This window comes from Anguilla rostrata, chromosome 4 (assembly GCF_018555375.3).
Source record: "Anguilla rostrata isolate EN2019 chromosome 4, ASM1855537v3, whole genome shotgun sequence".
Taxonomy (NCBI): Eukaryota; Metazoa; Chordata; class Actinopteri; order Anguilliformes; family Anguillidae; genus Anguilla; species Anguilla rostrata.
This window is the reverse complement of record NC_057936.1, coordinates 55,414,102-55,430,568: the sequence shown is the minus strand read 5'-3', so window position 1 is coordinate 55,430,568 and position 16,467 is coordinate 55,414,102. Positions and strand designations below refer to the sequence as shown.

The 16,467-nt window shown below is 50.4% G+C and overlaps 1 protein-coding gene across 1 annotated transcript; it reads right to left on the bottom strand.

The window, feature by feature from the left end:
• Positions 1-1,290: 1,290 nt before the first annotated feature.
• On the bottom strand, positions 1,291-15,799 carry abl2 (c-abl oncogene 2, non-receptor tyrosine kinase). Its single transcript, XM_064333293.1, is given in 12 exon segments — positions 1,291-5,988; positions 5,991-7,178; positions 9,380-9,565; positions 9,847-9,936; positions 10,274-10,426; positions 10,666-10,850; positions 11,073-11,250; positions 11,412-11,496; positions 11,848-12,120; positions 12,982-13,277; positions 14,453-14,617; positions 15,071-15,799. Coding segments are annotated over 12 exon segments (3,513 nt in total). The 5' UTR covers positions 15,180-15,799; the 3' UTR covers positions 1,291-5,383.
• Positions 15,800-16,467: the final 668 nt, after the last annotated feature.

The following is a 16,467-nucleotide window of genomic DNA, read 5'->3' as shown; positions in this document are numbered from 1 at the left end:
GATATAATGTGTCTTCTGATATGGTTTACATGTGGATTTAAGTGAGCCAGCGTTCAATATCTGCAACTGGATTTATAGGTAGCCAGTGGTTCCCAAATCCGGTCCTGGGGCACTCCTATGTATGCTGGTTTTCGTTCCAATGACCATTGCAATCCAAGAGTTTCAAAAAGATGTAAATTTTTCTTAATTAGGTGCTTGTCATGCTTAGAGGGATTACTAACCCTCTTAAACCACATTATGTCAGAAATACTGTAGCTATGCATGCCATGAAGAATAAAATTCCCATGGTCATGTGTGCTTATTGTGCTATATTAAAACAGCTGCATAAAGAGGTTAATTATTTTTAACTGATCAAATTAAGGACTGCAGCAAATCAATAGGCTCCTAACTGGTGAGAGTGGAAACCTGGTCACTAAAACTTACCATCTGGAAGATAATGAAGAATTCAAAGATGTAAATAATGAGCCAAACCTGCATTGTGTTGATATGTTTATGGAAGAAATCAAGAAAGAACACGTTCAACTAACTAGGAGCCTATTGATTGACCTCAGCCTTTAATTTCATCAGTAAAAAATAATTAACCTGTTTTTACACAATTGTTTGCAAGATAAGCACAAATATGAACATGGGCATTTTATGGCATTGCAAAGTTACAGTACATATGGCACAATGTGGTTTAAGATGGTAAATAATCTTTCTAAACATGAAAAGCACCTAATAATAAAAAATAAAAAAAAACAACAGCTTGTTAAAATTAGGGGATTGCAACTGTGGTTAGAACGAATACCAGCATGCTCATGGGTGCCCCAGGATCGAGTTTTGGAACCTCTGAATTAAATGCCATTTGCCACAGACTTAAAAAGTAATCGAATAGACCTGTAAATGCAGACTGTAACACTGGTCAAAGGACCATATAAACATTTTGGGAAAGGACATGCATGCAAAACATGCCTTCACTGTACCATTACACTGATAATGAATACCTTTACCATTAATGGTGATACTGTACATTGCTTAACTTTTTTTCAACAAAATATTTATGTTGTATAACAAGTTTTTGCATTCCTTGCACATTTCTTCATTTATTTTAAAGAATGTAAAGCTCATAAGTCTGTATACCAAAGGATACGTAGAAAAACTGGTTTCATTTATTTAACTTTATTTAATTCAAAGTTAAGAGTCAACTGTGCTTAGATTCCATTCTGGCATAAATGTCATGATGCCCCGCCCCCCCCCCCCCAGTTCTAAAATGAGACACACCCATCAGATCAGGGCACAGAGACATAAGACCATGGTGTTTTTTTCATTTTTATTTATTATTTACACCAATTTTAACACTGATAAAGAAAACTTCACAGTAATACACTATTCAATGTGAGATTTAAATTAGAAACACACAAAATATATATTTCACAATAAAAAAAGAAAGAAAAATACTGATAGTGTTAATTTGTTAACATCTGCCATTTTTCATCCCTGTTAAAATTCACATATTTACAGTTAAGAAGTGTTTAGGTTTTCATTGCACTAGTAGAACTGAAGAAGTGGCCTTTGGTATAAACGATGCTTACGAAAATTTTCTTCAGCACTGCTTAAAAAAATACAAGAAAGACAGACTGTTTCCCAGGATGTGACTTCCAGGCTTCAAATGATTATAAAACATAATAAATAAAACAAAATAAATACAAAATAATGTATGCACAACATAATTTGGGCAAAAAATTGGACACTGGTATACAAAATTACCAAAATGAAATGTTTGGACACTTTTATTGTGAGCCTGACCTGACTTGACTGAGATATGTCTGAATGGCTTTGTGAGCAGGAAGACCGCATTTGGCTCAGGAAATAAGGAGGAAACAGGAGTCGCTTCTTTTCAAGCTTTTTACAGTGTGACTTAATTGACATCATTTCCCTGAATGGAGAAACAAAAGGCAGTTCTAGGAATCTGGGCGTATTAATACACAAGCTGTTGACAGTTTTGGATGATTTGGAAAATCAATGGTTGCTATGCTAGGGCAGTCTGACTATTACAAGTGATGAACTAAAAGCAATAAGGTTTGGGTGATTATTAAAAAAAAAACAAAAAAAAAAAACGATTTGAATGGAAAATACAAAAGCCAAATCAGACAGATTTGGACAGGATGTGCACAGACAACTAGCACAGGTGACTCATGGGCAAAACACAAAATCTAATCAATACCTGCTATTCAGCTGCAGTAACACTACAGGCCGGAAGAATGGAAAACATTCTGTGTTGTGTTGGGACCCGAACGATAGGAAATGGCACGGAGTTGTGCAATGCTGATTCTCGCAAGCATACAGGTCACACAAACACCAGTGCTAACCAAAAGCTCTGGCTTTGCAGAGAAATGTAATGTGACAAGCACCCAATTCATACAAGAGGCAAAACTGATAAGTAAATTGGCAGATACTGAACTTGGCAAGAGAAATATATTCCATAGGGCTGAAATTCCATTTGACCATAAACCGCATTGTAAAGTGAGTCATTCCTGAAAACAATGATACAAAAAAGTATTTACAATAACGGGTAACTATAAACGTCTCTGAATTGAGTAGTGCACAATACATTAAATCTTTCACAAAAGGCACCATGAATCATTGGGCAACATTTTATCCAGTAGGTAAAAATAATAATAATTCTGAAATCTCACATTGAAAAAAAAAGAGACAACTTTCTGTGGATTTGGCCAAATTACTTAGTTGAAGAAGGTAAGTAGATGTGTGATCCTGCTTTTTCAGACGTAGTGAGGACCTGTGGTCAGCATAGCGTTGATAGCAGAAATGGGAGTTAGGAGTTAGTTACGGAAATAGATCTGTGCGTGAGATGAGAAAAAACGAAATGGACTTCAAAGTAAGGCCATGATTCTAAAATGGATGCCTGGGGAAAGACCCCCAAAACTTGTGTGGCTAGGATAGGAAATGTAATGTCGGTGCTTCATGCCAGTCAGAAGCAGTGTTTTCACATATTAAATGCTACAGAGTGAAGCATCTTATTTATATGACATTCTTATTTTATTTAGTCCAAAAGGTTTCTCATAAGGCGACCACATATAATATTACCATGTCTTTTCAAAAGTTGACTGGTAGAATGTGTTTGATAAGAGATGCATTCGACAAAGCTAGAAATACAGGCCCGTTCAGGCAAAACAGCTCAAAGTGGTACTGGACGAAGTTATAATTTGGGGAGATGAAGGGACGGTTTATCTTTCACAAATCTCTCATGAAGCACTGCAGCGAACAAGAGCGCGCACGCAGCCTCACGTTGCAAAACTGAAAAATACAAAACTGAAATGTTTGGCTACGTAATTAGAAATTAGCCGAAGAGCTGAGCGCTGAGAGACTTGTTTTTATCCAGCCTTCCTGTAAGTGGGAGCTGGCCTCGACCGAGGTAGCCTTAATGTCACCCCATTTCCTGCTGGGATGACTCGAAGTGACTGCACGTGGAACCTGCTGACAAATCAGAACGCCAGGCATTCTAATGCACTGCTGTGTTTTAACTGTGCGTCGGCCAACTTCTGCACCCGAGGGGGGAAACGTCTACACTTCAGGATTTGTTTTTGACAGTGGCTGTAACATTTCCCGGTTTTACACCACTGCAGGCTGAGGTATCATAGGGAACCTGCAGGTAATTTCCAGATTCATGGTGCTTTTCCTTCACAAAAAGAGAGCTTTTCTCCAAGCCATCAACTGCAAATGTTTCGGAAAATCTGATTTATGTACCCCCCCCAATTGTGACGCAGCCTGAAGAGGGCTATTTTCCGGAAACATTAATCTGCACAGTTACTCTGTTGGAGCCAAGATCGCTCAGATAACAAAGAGAAAAGAAAGAAGCGAGAGGCTCTTACAATGAAAGATGTACCACCTCAGCTGACCAGTGACATAGAAAACAAAGACGGGCAGAAAGTAACACCACCTCATCACATAAGCCACTTCAGTCCACACCGTCTGCGGGTCGATGACTTCAACATTCACGTTTAAAGAAAGCATACATTCATCCGTGTGACAGGCAACCCAGAGCCACAGTCTCTCACCGTCACACCTAGTATCCCACAGAGGCCAAGAAAGCAAACTTAATCGCGAGTACTTTACCATGATATGAAACAATGTAGGGTCTTTCTTAAAAAAAGAAAAATACATCTGTGCTTTCAATTAAATAAAATTAAATTCAAGTTTATACATGAAGACATTCTACTGAAATAATCCATAAATTGCAAATGTGCTAGAGAAGGACTGTAGCTTGTGTTTCAACTACTTCAGTTTTCCCAGGACAGTTGTTTCTGTGTTTGAGACACCAGGCATTACGACACATTAGACCCGTGACAGGACGCCCTGCATTGACCACCCCTCAAGGACACTTGATGAACCACAGCTGGCTCCGCCCCCAGTAATACTCTCCCTGCCCAAGTGTGTCCCATTCTACCTTTAATAAAGCCCTCAGCTTTCATCAACCGCTTCTACGAACAAGTCATACAGCACACGTGCAAGGGAGTTTCTGTTAGAATCTTAAACTGATATTTTATGCAATTAATATGACAGATAGCAACATAGTCTCTACTGTCCAAAACGATGGATACAAATGTGAAGGCCATATTTAAATGTGATGTGACACCCCGTGTGAGAATAATTTGCCACAGCAAGTCTTGAGATTTTTAAGTGCAAATTACATTTTAGGTTGAGGGGAACCACAGACAATGGTATACGGTAGTGTAGTAGAGAACTTGGCCAATAAAAAAAAACCAAAACAAAACAAAAGCAAACTGCTGAAAAAGTAGGAAGTGACTTAGTGCCGTTATACAGGACAGACGACACCTTTGAACCGAACGAACGCTGATATTTCATGCATGTTCCAGACATGTAGTGGGGTGGGGGGCGGGGCCTGTGTACAGTGTCTGAGGTTAGGGACTCCAGTTGGGTTGAGGGCGTGTACGTGTGCTGTGTAATGACACGTCATACCAAACCAGAAGTGGGACAAAGACTCTGCCAGTTGCTCCTCCAATCACTGTTGCTCCCAGTTGGTTGCAGCCAACAGCCTTCCCTGCTCGAGGAGCTGGCCCAGTTCTCTAGAGCCAATCGGTGACAGGACACCGCTAATGACCAAAGGTGTTACAACCCAGTGTCAGTTACACTACGAGAAAAGACGTGTTTTGTGAAAAGAGGGACCGCCCCCTTCTGGTTTGGTATAAACGTTTCATGCAAGGTAAGAACTGTGCTCCCCGCAGGTTATTTACGAGAGTTAGCTGTAAACAGTGATACAATGCGTAGTGAATTTCTGAGGTACGTTTGAGATCGTTCTCTGCCCCGAAATTTGAAACGCGACAGCCGAGAAAAAAGGGCGGGAGGCGGGAGGCCGCCGCCGCGGCTACCTCTGCACCACGTCGCTGATTTCCTTGATGCAGGTGTGCAAGTTGTCCAGGGCGGGGCCGTGTCCCGGGCCGCTGGTGGCCCCCCCGCCCCCCCCGGAGGAGGAGGAGGAGGAGGAGGACGCGCGCAGCTCCTGCAGGCTGAGCTCCAGCTTGCCCACGGCCTCCCTGAAGGCGAACTTGTTGCGCGTCTGGGGGATGCAGTCCACGTAGCCCGAGCAGTAGTCCAGCAGCTGGTGGCCGGCGTCCAGCACGTGGCTGCTGGAGGAGGGCTCGGCGCTGCCCTGCAGGGCGCTGCTCAGGCCCTCAGCGCACTCCAGCAGGGCCTCCTTGCTCACCTTCTCCGGCGGCACCCGCTCCACCTGCTGCCGAGTCCGCCGCAGCGCCGCCTTGGACGGGCCGCTGCCCGTGGCGCCGTTGGCCATCTTGGTCGGGGTGGCGACGCTGGCGGGCGAGGAGGAGGAGGAGGAGGAGGACGGGGCCGAGGGGGGCGGAGGCACTTGCGGCGGCGGCACTGAGGGTCTCCCCCCTCCCCCCCCCACTCCCCCTCCCGGCCCCCTCCCCGGCCTCCTCAGGGCGTCGCCGTTCACCTCCACCGCCCCTGCTCCTCGGCCCCGTCCCCGCTGTAGTTGGAGGGGTGGTGCTGCAGGAAGCGCAGGGTGGGGGGCGGCGGGGGGGCGCACTTGGGCTTGACCAGCCGGGGCCGGTCGCGGTCCGTCTGGTGCTCGGACAGCAGCTTGAAGCGGTTGCCCTGGGAGTCCACGCCCACCAGGTGCACGTCGGCGGGGCTGTGCTTCAGCGTGGGCGAGATCAGCACCGGCACCTTGTGGTTGTGCGGGGCGGCCCCCGCCGCTGCCGGGCCCTGCTGGCCCGCCGATTTGGAGGGGGAGGACCAGCCCTGCCTGTCCTGCGCCGCCCCCTCCTGGCCCTCCGCCTCGCCGCCCACCCCGGGCGCCCTGGTGGCCGCGGCGGCGCCCGCGCCGCGGGGGAGGAGCTTGGCTTTGGGCCGGTCGCGGATCTGCGCCGTGCCCTCGTCCAGCTTGCGCAGGAGCGCCTCGGAGGAGCGCGCCGCCGCCGCCGCCGCCCCGTTCTCCGGCTGCGACGCGGTGGAGGCGGTGCGCTCCAGCGGCGGCTTGCTGCGGTTGCGCGGCAGCGTCAGCGCCATGCGCTCCAGGTCCGGCAGCCCCGCCGACATGGACGACGTGGAGTTGGACCTGGGGAAGGGCTTCCCCCCGCCGCCCCCGCCCCCGTCCTCCGCCGAGGACTTCCCCGTCCGCAGCCCCAGGGTCTTTTTGATGAGGCGGGGGGTGAAGAACCCGGCCAGCCCCGCCCAGCTGCTGCTGCCCGTGGGCGGGGCCGCCCCGGAGGAGGCGGAGCTGGAGGAGGCCTTCTGTCCGAAGCTGGCCCCGCAGCAGCGCGACTGGATGTGGTTCCCCTCCCCGTGGGACGGGGAGAAGCCCAGCCCGTCGGCCTGGGGCAGGGAGGGGGCCGGCGAGCCGAAGCCGGAGAAGGCGGCCGTGGGCTCGTACTTCTTGTGCGGCTGGTTCTCCATCTCGCGGAAGGAGCTGCTCCTCTTGGGCGGGGTGGGCAGGCTCTGCTGCGGCTGCGACGAGGAAGACGAGGACGACGACTTCTTCTTCATGAAGGAGCTGAAGAAGCCGGCCTTGCGGTCCCGCGTGAACGTGGTCTCCTGAGACTCCTCCAGGAGGCTGCTGGGGGATTTGTCCCGCTGCTTGCGGGGCAGGGCCGGGGAGCCTCCCATCGCGTCCCCTCCCAGCAGGCTGCTCATAAGTCCTGCGGACAGCAGAGGGCAGCAGAGAGAACCATTTAAAAACGCTCGCCTCACGTTTTCCCCCATTATCACTGCACATAACGTCTGTGACAGGAAGTAATGCGCTACAGAACAGTTATATAAGAATACACAAAAAGAACAGGCCATTCAGCCCATATAGGCATCATTTGCCTACAGGTCACAGAATATATACCAATGTCAGACCTGGAGTTGAATAACCAGAGGACCTCTGATTCTACTACATGACCTGGCAAGTCGTTTCACGCTTTTTGTAAAATGGCAGTTGATGTCACAGTTATTAGATGGTTAAGAATCAAAATGGCTCCAGAACGCAGCGGAGGGGAATCCTTTGAAGGTTATGCCCCAGTGCCCTAGATTTGTATCAGTATGAAATCTCTCACAGAGAAGCCACATCAGAGCCCGAAACCCTTAAAGCCCACCACAGCTCATTTCTTCATGCTTTATGTAGGAGCATGAACGAAAGTGTGGTGTCACACTATACTGTAACACAATACTGTAGCAGGTCTAAAGTGTTCAATTAGGTTTAATTATGTAGGATGTGGCCTCTTGGTCAAAAGATTATCTATTCTCTTATCTTAGTTAAGGTTCTAATCTTTACACCATTCCTTACTGTGCCAGTACTCTGGTGACCACAACAGATCGCAATCTGTCAAGACAATCAGTGGATGTGATGGTGGGGGGGGGGAGGTTCAAAGCACTAGGAATATTCTTATATTCTTTTACAAAACTGGACAAAAAAAAGGCAATGACTGACCAAAGCAGTTTACCTAACCTCTGGCCTTTATGCATTTCAGCCGTATCATGTGGCCCGGTGCTTTCTACAAGAGTGATTCCTAATATATGGAGTATATTTAAAGTAGTCACAATCAAGGAATACTTTATACACTTAATTTCAATATAACCTGAACAAGTGAAACATATGGCATTTATTCAAAATGTATGATTATTAAATACATTAACACAAAGTAAATAAATAATAATGAAATTAAACAATACATAAATACTTAAAAGAAATGAGAACAAGAAAGTAACTTTAATCCATGAATGAGTACACAGGATTTGTAAAAAGCTGTTTGGGGGTGCAGGGGACAGCATGCTACAAGCAGGAACAAGCCAGCAAGCAGGGGTGACAGTCTTTACATCATTTCCTTACAGGCGGTGCAGAGAACAGATTACTGTACAAACACAGGCATGCAAATCATTCATTCACAAAGGCGTGGGAAAACCCAAATATGCAGATGAGGATGGTACATGCCACAATGCAGGCGATGTGTGAAGTGTAGTCTTCACTATGAGTGAGAGCAATTTGGATATGATGTTTAAACCCCCTCTGTTTGAGAAATCATCTGAACAGACCTGGAATCATAACTGAAAACCAAAGATGCATGAAGGTCCTTGTACTTTAGATCAAAGATGGCTTAATTGACCCAGCGCAAGTTCTAGCATGAATATTACATTAATTCCGTACAAGAGGCGTTCTATGAAGGTTCTGTCATACTGCTTGAGGCATGACACAAACAGCACGTTTACAAAGTGGATGACGCACTCTCATAATGTACCGGTGCTGTGGACACTGCTGAGGCGAACTGTAATAACAGCACTGTGGGCACTGCTGAGGCGAGCTGTAGTGATATCAGCACTGTGGGCACTGCTGAGGCGAGCTGTACTGATAAAGAGCTGTAGTGATATCAGCACTGTGGACACCGCTGAGGTGATATGTAGTGACATCAGCACTGTGGACACTGCTGAGGCGAGCTGTAGTGATATCAGCACTGTGGACACTGCTGAGGCGAGCTGCAGTGATATCAGCACTGTGGACACTGCTGAGGCGAGCTGTAGTGATATCAGCACTGTGGGCACTGCTAAGGCGAGCTGTAGTGATAAAGAGCTGTAGTGATATCAGCACTATGAACACTGCTGAGGCAAGCTGTAGTGATATCAGCACTATGAACACTGCTGAGGCAAGCTGTAGTGATATCAGCACTGTGGACACTACTGCTGAGGCGAGCTGTAGTGCTATCCGCACTGTGGACACTGCTGGTGTGAGCTGTAGTGATATCAGCACTATGGACACTGCTGAGGCGAGCTGTAGTGATATCAGCACTGTGGGCTCCTCAGGGGAGGTCATTCAGAAACACTGCGGCCACTCTCTTCAGCCTGCGGAGGCGGTGGGCAGGGATACCTGAGGGGCCGCTGTGACCGGGGGGGTCCTGCCTGCCGTCCAGCCCCCCCTCGATGTTCTCCTTGTTCTCGGTGTGCTTCTTCGGCGTGCGGGACTTGGAGGGCAGCAGGGGCAGGTCCGGGCCAAAGGGGTGCACCGGCATGGCAGGGCAGGAAGACGCCGTCTTACCCAGCTCCTCTGCTACCTCTGCGCACGGGACACCATGGGAGGGGGACAGGAACATCATCATTTAACAGCAGGTGGCACTGTACTGCGCCTGTGTGTGTGTGTGTGTGCGTGCATGCATGCGTGTGTGTGTGCGTGCGCGTGTGCGTGCCAGCATGTGTGTGCGTGTCCGTGCATGCAGGAGTGTGTGTGTTCAGCTACTCCTTACTTCAAAATGCTTTGCAGCATCAGCAGCCCTATCCTGATAAATCTGGCAAAGCAAGCTGCATGGAGCAGAATAACAATACCGAGTGAAGCTGTACCTTCAGAGATGCTGGAGTCGTGGAACATGGTCTCAAACGCTTGGTGTGTTTCTGCAAATGAAGGTCGATCCAAAGGGCTCCACTGCCAGCCTGAAATACACACACAAATGAGCTAAACCAGTGCAGGCAAGCCATGCTCTATAAAAGCAGGCCAAAGAGAATGTACTTTAGAAATCATGTACTTTAGAAACTGTGTTAGAAACTAACAGCTTAGGACTGCTCTCCATTTCATTACCTTAGGATTCTCTCCTTTTTATTCAGTTTTTTCAAAAACTTTTACTTCAAGCTTCACCAATATTATATTACAACCAGTACTTAAGATACCTATTATAAGAGCAGTAACTGCCGTACAGGAGCCAGGCCTCCCCAGCCCAGCCAGCCTGTGTGAGAGTGTGCGTGTGTGCGCAGTGTGTCTGTCGGTACTCACAGGCCCTCATCAGCTCGTAGACTTTGGGCGGACACCCCTCAGGCTGCTCCATGCGGTAGCCCTTCTCCAGCAGGTCGTACACCTGGGACAGGTCTATCCCCGGGTACGGCGACATGCCGTAGGTGGCGATCTCCCAAAGCAGCACCCCGAAAGCTTCGGCGGGACGAGAAGAGGATCACGTCACGGTGCGAATGTGACTCACTCACTGCGGCATTCAGAGCTGCCTAAAGCACCGCAGAAGCACTCCTAACCAGCCAATGTGGATTATATTAATGCTGCCCTGCTGAGCATGAAGTTCCTTGGCTAGGGACGATGTGTGTGTACGAGTACGCGCTTCTGAAACACATGAAACACGCGACTAAGTGTGAGGACCTCTGTCTGTGTTCTCCTACCCCAGACGTCGGACTTGATGGAGAAGGTGTTGTAGGCCAGGCTCTCTGGAGCGGTCCACTTGATGGGGAACTTGGCCCCGGCGTGGGCAGTGTAGGTGTCTCCAGTCATCAGCCTGCTCAGCCCGAAGTCGGCCACCTTCACCACGTGGTTCTCCCCCACCAGGCAGTTCCTCGCGGCCAGGTCTCTGAGGGAGGCAGGGAGAGAGCGCTGATGTAGCATCCCGTTACTTTGCCTGCTAATGGCTCCCCCTTGCGGAGAATCTTCAGCCCGCTAAACGTGAATGAGTGAGTGCGTGAATGTGCCAGTATGTGAGCGCGTTACAAGCCAGGTCCATGAGATACTTAACATCTAAAAAGCAGAGACGTTTGCCATGCTGATGTGCTCGCGTGAAGACGGCAGCTCTCACCTGTGGATGAAGTTCTTCTTCTCCAGGTACTCCATGGCGGAGGAGATCTGAGTGGCCATGTAGAGCAGCACCACGGCGTTGACCTCCTCCCGGTCGCACTCCCGCAGGTAGTCCAGCAGGTTCCCGTGCGGCATGTACTCCGTCACAATGTAGAAGGGCGGCTCCAGTGTGCACACACCTGGGGAGGGGAGGGGGGGAGATGAGTCACACACCACTTCCACCATCACCACCCAGACTGTCACATGCTCATATTACATTACATTCATGAGGAAGAAACGTACTGCAACAGGAACATCAAGAACAATGAGTCTAGGAAATGTGTGGTTTCAGGGCACTCACCCAACAGCTGCACCAGATTTGGATGTTTCACTTCTTTCATCACAGAGGCTTCTTTCAGAAACTCCTCCACTTCCATGGTGTCCTCCTATCAGGCAGAAAAGAACAGTGTTTGGGTTAACTAGCACACACACTCTTTTACTGACATCATTAATGGCTTCCATTTACTGAATGTCAAACACTCTAGATCACTCACTCCAAATTTCTATTTCCATTCATGAAATACTTATGCGATGTCCACTTTGGCCACTAGGTGGAGACCAAATACCACAAAATAGCCAACAACAGCCTGCAATTCCTTTGATGTGTTCAGTACCGGAACTGAATTACACTACACATCATAAGCTGTTTGACAGGCATAAGCACTAAAAAGACAGAGAGGAGCAGGCTGTATACAGTCAGGTCATAGAAACATGCAAGCGAAGGTCAGGCGGCTGACCTTGAGCGTCTTCACGGCGACGGTCAGGTTGTACTTCTTCCAGACCCCGACGTACACCTCCCCGTACTGGCCGCCGCCCAGCTTGTGCTTCATGGTGATGTCGGTGCGCTCCATCTCCCACTTGTCGTGGATGGGCGAGACCCCGTAGACGGTGGGCTTATTGCACTTGGGGGCGGGGTAGTGCAGCGTGGTGACCAGCCCGTCGGCCACTGTGGAATGGTGGTGCACCAGCTCCGCCAGGGTGCTGAAGCGGCTCTCAGCCGTCACATACACCTAGGAGAGGCCACACGGGTCAGACAGGGGCCAACGACAAACTACACAAGGGTCAGTGACAAACTACACACGGGTCAGAGACAAACTACACAAGGGTCAGTGACAAACTACACACGGGTCAGAGACAAACTACACAAGGGTCAGTGACAAACTACACACGGGTCAGAGACAAACTACACAAGGGCCAGAGACAAACTACACAAGGGTCAGTGAGGAGCCAGTGACAAACTACACAAGGGTCAGTGAGGGGCCAGAGACAAACTACACAAGGGCCAGAGACAAACTACACAAGGGTCAGTGAGGAGCCAGTGACAAACTACACAAGGGCCAGTGACAAACTACACAAGGGTCAGAGACAAACTACACAAGGGCCAGAGACAAACTACACAAGGGTCAGAGAGGGGCCAGAGACAAACTACACAAGGGCCAGTGACAAACTACACAAGGGTCAGAGACAAACTACACAAGGGTCAGAGAGGGGCCAGAGACAAACTACACAAGGGCCAGTGACAAACTACACAAGGGTCAGAGACAAACTACACAAGGGAGCCCAGTGACTCAAATATGTGAGGGAGAAAGAGGGAGGGAGGAATAAACTGACAAAAAGATGAGTGAGAAACAGAAAGAGACAATGATAGAAAAGAAGATGGAGAGTGGAGAGTAGGCGGAGAAACAGGAAACATCACGCTGTCCGGGAGAGAGAGCGGAAGTAGTGGTATAGAGGATAAAAAAATAAAAGCGGAAGTGGGGAGAGACAAACATGGGGAAGAAGAAGTAAAGAAAGGAAAGTAGGGAGAGGGGAGGAAGGGGAAAGAGAGAGGGGGGGAGTAAGGACAGAGAGAGAGTGAGTGAGGGAGGCACCTTGCCGTCGGACGCGGTGTTGATGCGGTAGTGGTAGACGCGGCCCTCGTAGCGCAGCGAGATGGACAGCTGGCCCGGGCTGCTCTCGCTCTCGCGCACCAGGAAGCTGCCGTTGATGAGGCTGCTGAGCAGGTACTCGGCGGCGCTGCGGGACACCGGCCCGTGGTACCAGCTGTGCTTCTCCAGGCTGTTGACCGGCGTGATGTAGTTGCTGGGCACCCAGCCCTGGCCGTTCTTGGAGCGCACCTCGCTCCACTCCCCATTCTGGTTGTAGCCCAGCACCCTCAGCTTCTCGCCTGGGGGAGAGGGGGCGGGAGACCCGAAGTCAGGCCACGGGTCGGAGGCGTCTTTAGCGCTGGACCTGAGCATTTAAGCGGGACGGGCTGCGATGGCGACTCTGCGCCACGGATTCGCTGCGGGCGTGCGCGGACCGTACGGACGAGCGCGAGCCATTCCTGCTTCTGCTTTATACGCCAATGACATCAGCAGCGGCTCGCATGAGTGGCTGCTGAAAAGGCTCCATTAGGAACACCTCATCCGGGCTCAGGACAGCACAACTGCTGACTAAAAGCAGAGAGACGGGAGAGGCTGGTCTCCTGAGAGCCGGCTCTGTGACAGTGAGCTGTTCAGGCAGGAAGTCAGCCCTGCAGCCTATGACACTGAGCTCTTCAGGCAGGAACAGTCAGCCCTGGCAGCCTATGACACTGAGCTGTTCAGGCAGGAACAGTCAGCCCTGGCAGCCTATGACACTGAGCTGTTCAGGCAGGAACAGTCAACCTGCTCGCTGGAAGAGACAACAGCTCTGATGGGTGGCCAGTGACCAATGTCTGGTACCATAGCGAGCGAGCGTTCAGAACCCAGTCAGCCAGGCCCACGTGAGCACGGCGCTAACGGAAACGCTAAACGTCAGACGCCACACTCATTACATCTCCCCGGCAACGCAACCGACCCGACACCGAGACTCAGGCGAGGAGCTCGGTTAATTCCCCTCCGCTTGACCCCCCCCCCCACGCTGCGTTCGCCCACCTGCTATTACAGCAGCGGGAAGGATTACGCGTCTTACAGTGCGTTACAGGGGAAGGGCGTGGGGATCCGTCCACACACACACTCCATGTGACTCACAGCCAAAGCAGGGGAGGGAGGCCTGCAGGTACTGAGTAATTAAACCATTTACGCAATGTTTTACATAACTTTCTAACGTCGGTATTTTGAATAGAGAAAAACAAGTCTATGTACTACTTTAAGCACAGCCCCCTCTTTGGCAACTAAAATCCTTTGAAGAGGAGCGGGAACGAGGCCGAAGAGAGAAAGGTTGAGAAAACCGTTCGAAAATAAACTGCCGGACGGAAAGGCGTCAGACGCAGCAGGCGCCGTTGGTTTCAACATCGGCGGCTCATCGCTCGCTCCCCGCCCACGTCATCACCGCGCGGGGTTCGCGGGCGTGCGGGGAAGCGCTTTTCGGAGCACGTACCTTTGGTGATGCTCAGCGTGTTGTCGCCGCTGGCGACGAAGTCGTAAAGTGCAACGAAGAGGTTGGGGTCGCTCTCGGCCGCGCCCAGCAGGTTCTCCTTGGAGCTCCAGCGCACCGCCTCGGTCAGAGCGGCCGAGTCCACCCCGAACGGCCGGTGCAGCGCTTCTGTGGGGAGAGGGAGGGAGAGAGGGAGAGAGAGGGAGAGAGGGAGAGAGGGGGAGGAGAGAGAGAGAGAGAGAGGGAGAGACAGAAGGAGAGAGAGAGAGAGAGGGAAGGGAAGGAGAGAGGGAGAGAGAGAGAGAGAGAGATGAATCTCACTGGAATGCCTGAAGAAGAGTGAAAACTGTCCCAGCAGTAACGCAACTCAACAAGCTCCCTTTCTGGACCACCATTTACCTGACACACAAATTGTGTTCTGGCTCTTATTTACAACCGATGAAACTCCCCTGGACATGTGCTCAACCCAGTCAACACACTGAGCACATCGCTGAGCACATCGCTGAACACACCCTGTCCACTAAACTACCGTAAAGAGAAAGGCCCCGGCTCCCCTTCATTTCTCAGCTGTCCGGAGCACATTTAAGAGACTGCTGCAAGCGCGTGACAAATTCAGGATACCTGAGTACATGTACCCCTCCGCATCCTCTGTCCTGGGACAGGGGCCACCGGTCAGCCTCAGCCACTCCTCTTCAAAACTGCTGGAGGGCAGCAGGGTCCGCAAAAACATGCTCCTCTACCCTCTATTTTTCTGGGATAAATTCCTTCGCTTCCAGGCACAGAAAAAGAGAAACCTTCTCGAGTGACTAACCCGAAAGAGGAAGTTTCTGCCTGACTCTCCTTTTCGCGCCGCCTGCATATATAGACTACGGGGCCCGGGGGAGTGGCTCCATCTGAGGGTTAGGAAATGTGCCGTAGGCTCCACGCCCACAACAAACAGGCTTTCGCGCAGCCGGGCGCCTACGTCCGCGGCAAGTCTGGGCAGCTGTGAACCTCCGCGCACGGCAACGCAAGAGGGGAGGGAAGGGAACGGACGAGAAGAAGAGAACGAGGGATAGAGAACGAGCCACAGACAGGGAAAGAGGGAGAAGCGAGCGGGGAGAAATGTTACCGTACCCATCACTGGCTCGGCGTGTAAAACGTCCATTTTGGCTCAAGAGAGAGGAGAGAGGTGGAGAGAAGCCCAGTGGTCCAGTGACGGTCTACTGCAGCTCTGAATCGCTGCTTCAAAGGCAGCTCAGATTACCTCAGGGTGAAGAAGGTGTAGCTGACCTGACGCTTATGTAACAGGCACAGAGGCTACACCCAGAACAGACAACAACAGGATGAGCCCGGGATGGCAAACATGGGTAGAGCTGGCCCACGTGAAGAGCTGAGTGTCCACAGGGAGAGGCGGGGGGTGGGGAGGACACACACCGCTAACCAAACGGCAAATGGCGTCGCCACACCGCCTCACGCCTGATTTTAAACACCGAAGTCTGCACGTTTGTGAGCTGCGCGTAGCTGTTCCTTAGAGGCTGGATCAGCGGTGCAGATCAAATAAATTCACATTAATGGGCCAGGACAGCATTTCCAGCAGTTACACTTATTCTGTACTGGAGACAGACCCTCAGGGCTTCTTCACCCAAACACAAATGCAAAACAAAGTGCGCCAGCAAACGGCGAGGGGTCACACGCGTCTTGAATGCAATTCTCACTTCTCAGACCATTTACATTTCCCAGCCCGCACTGAACAGCTGAACACCCAGCCAAAGGAATGAACACATGTCCAGCATTTTCCCAAAACTCATCACCAGAGGGCAAGCCGTATAAGCAGGGCCCCTACCCCTAAACACCGTATCCATCTCCATGCCAGAAACCAAGCGGCAACAAACACAAATGAACTTCAATCACAACAAAACGAATATGGACAGCAGGGAGGGATGTGCTATAAATCTCTCAAGAAAAACAACACCTGTCATCAACATGTCATCTTCAGTACAGCGTGCAGGAACTGCGATGACAACAGCCTGGTTTAT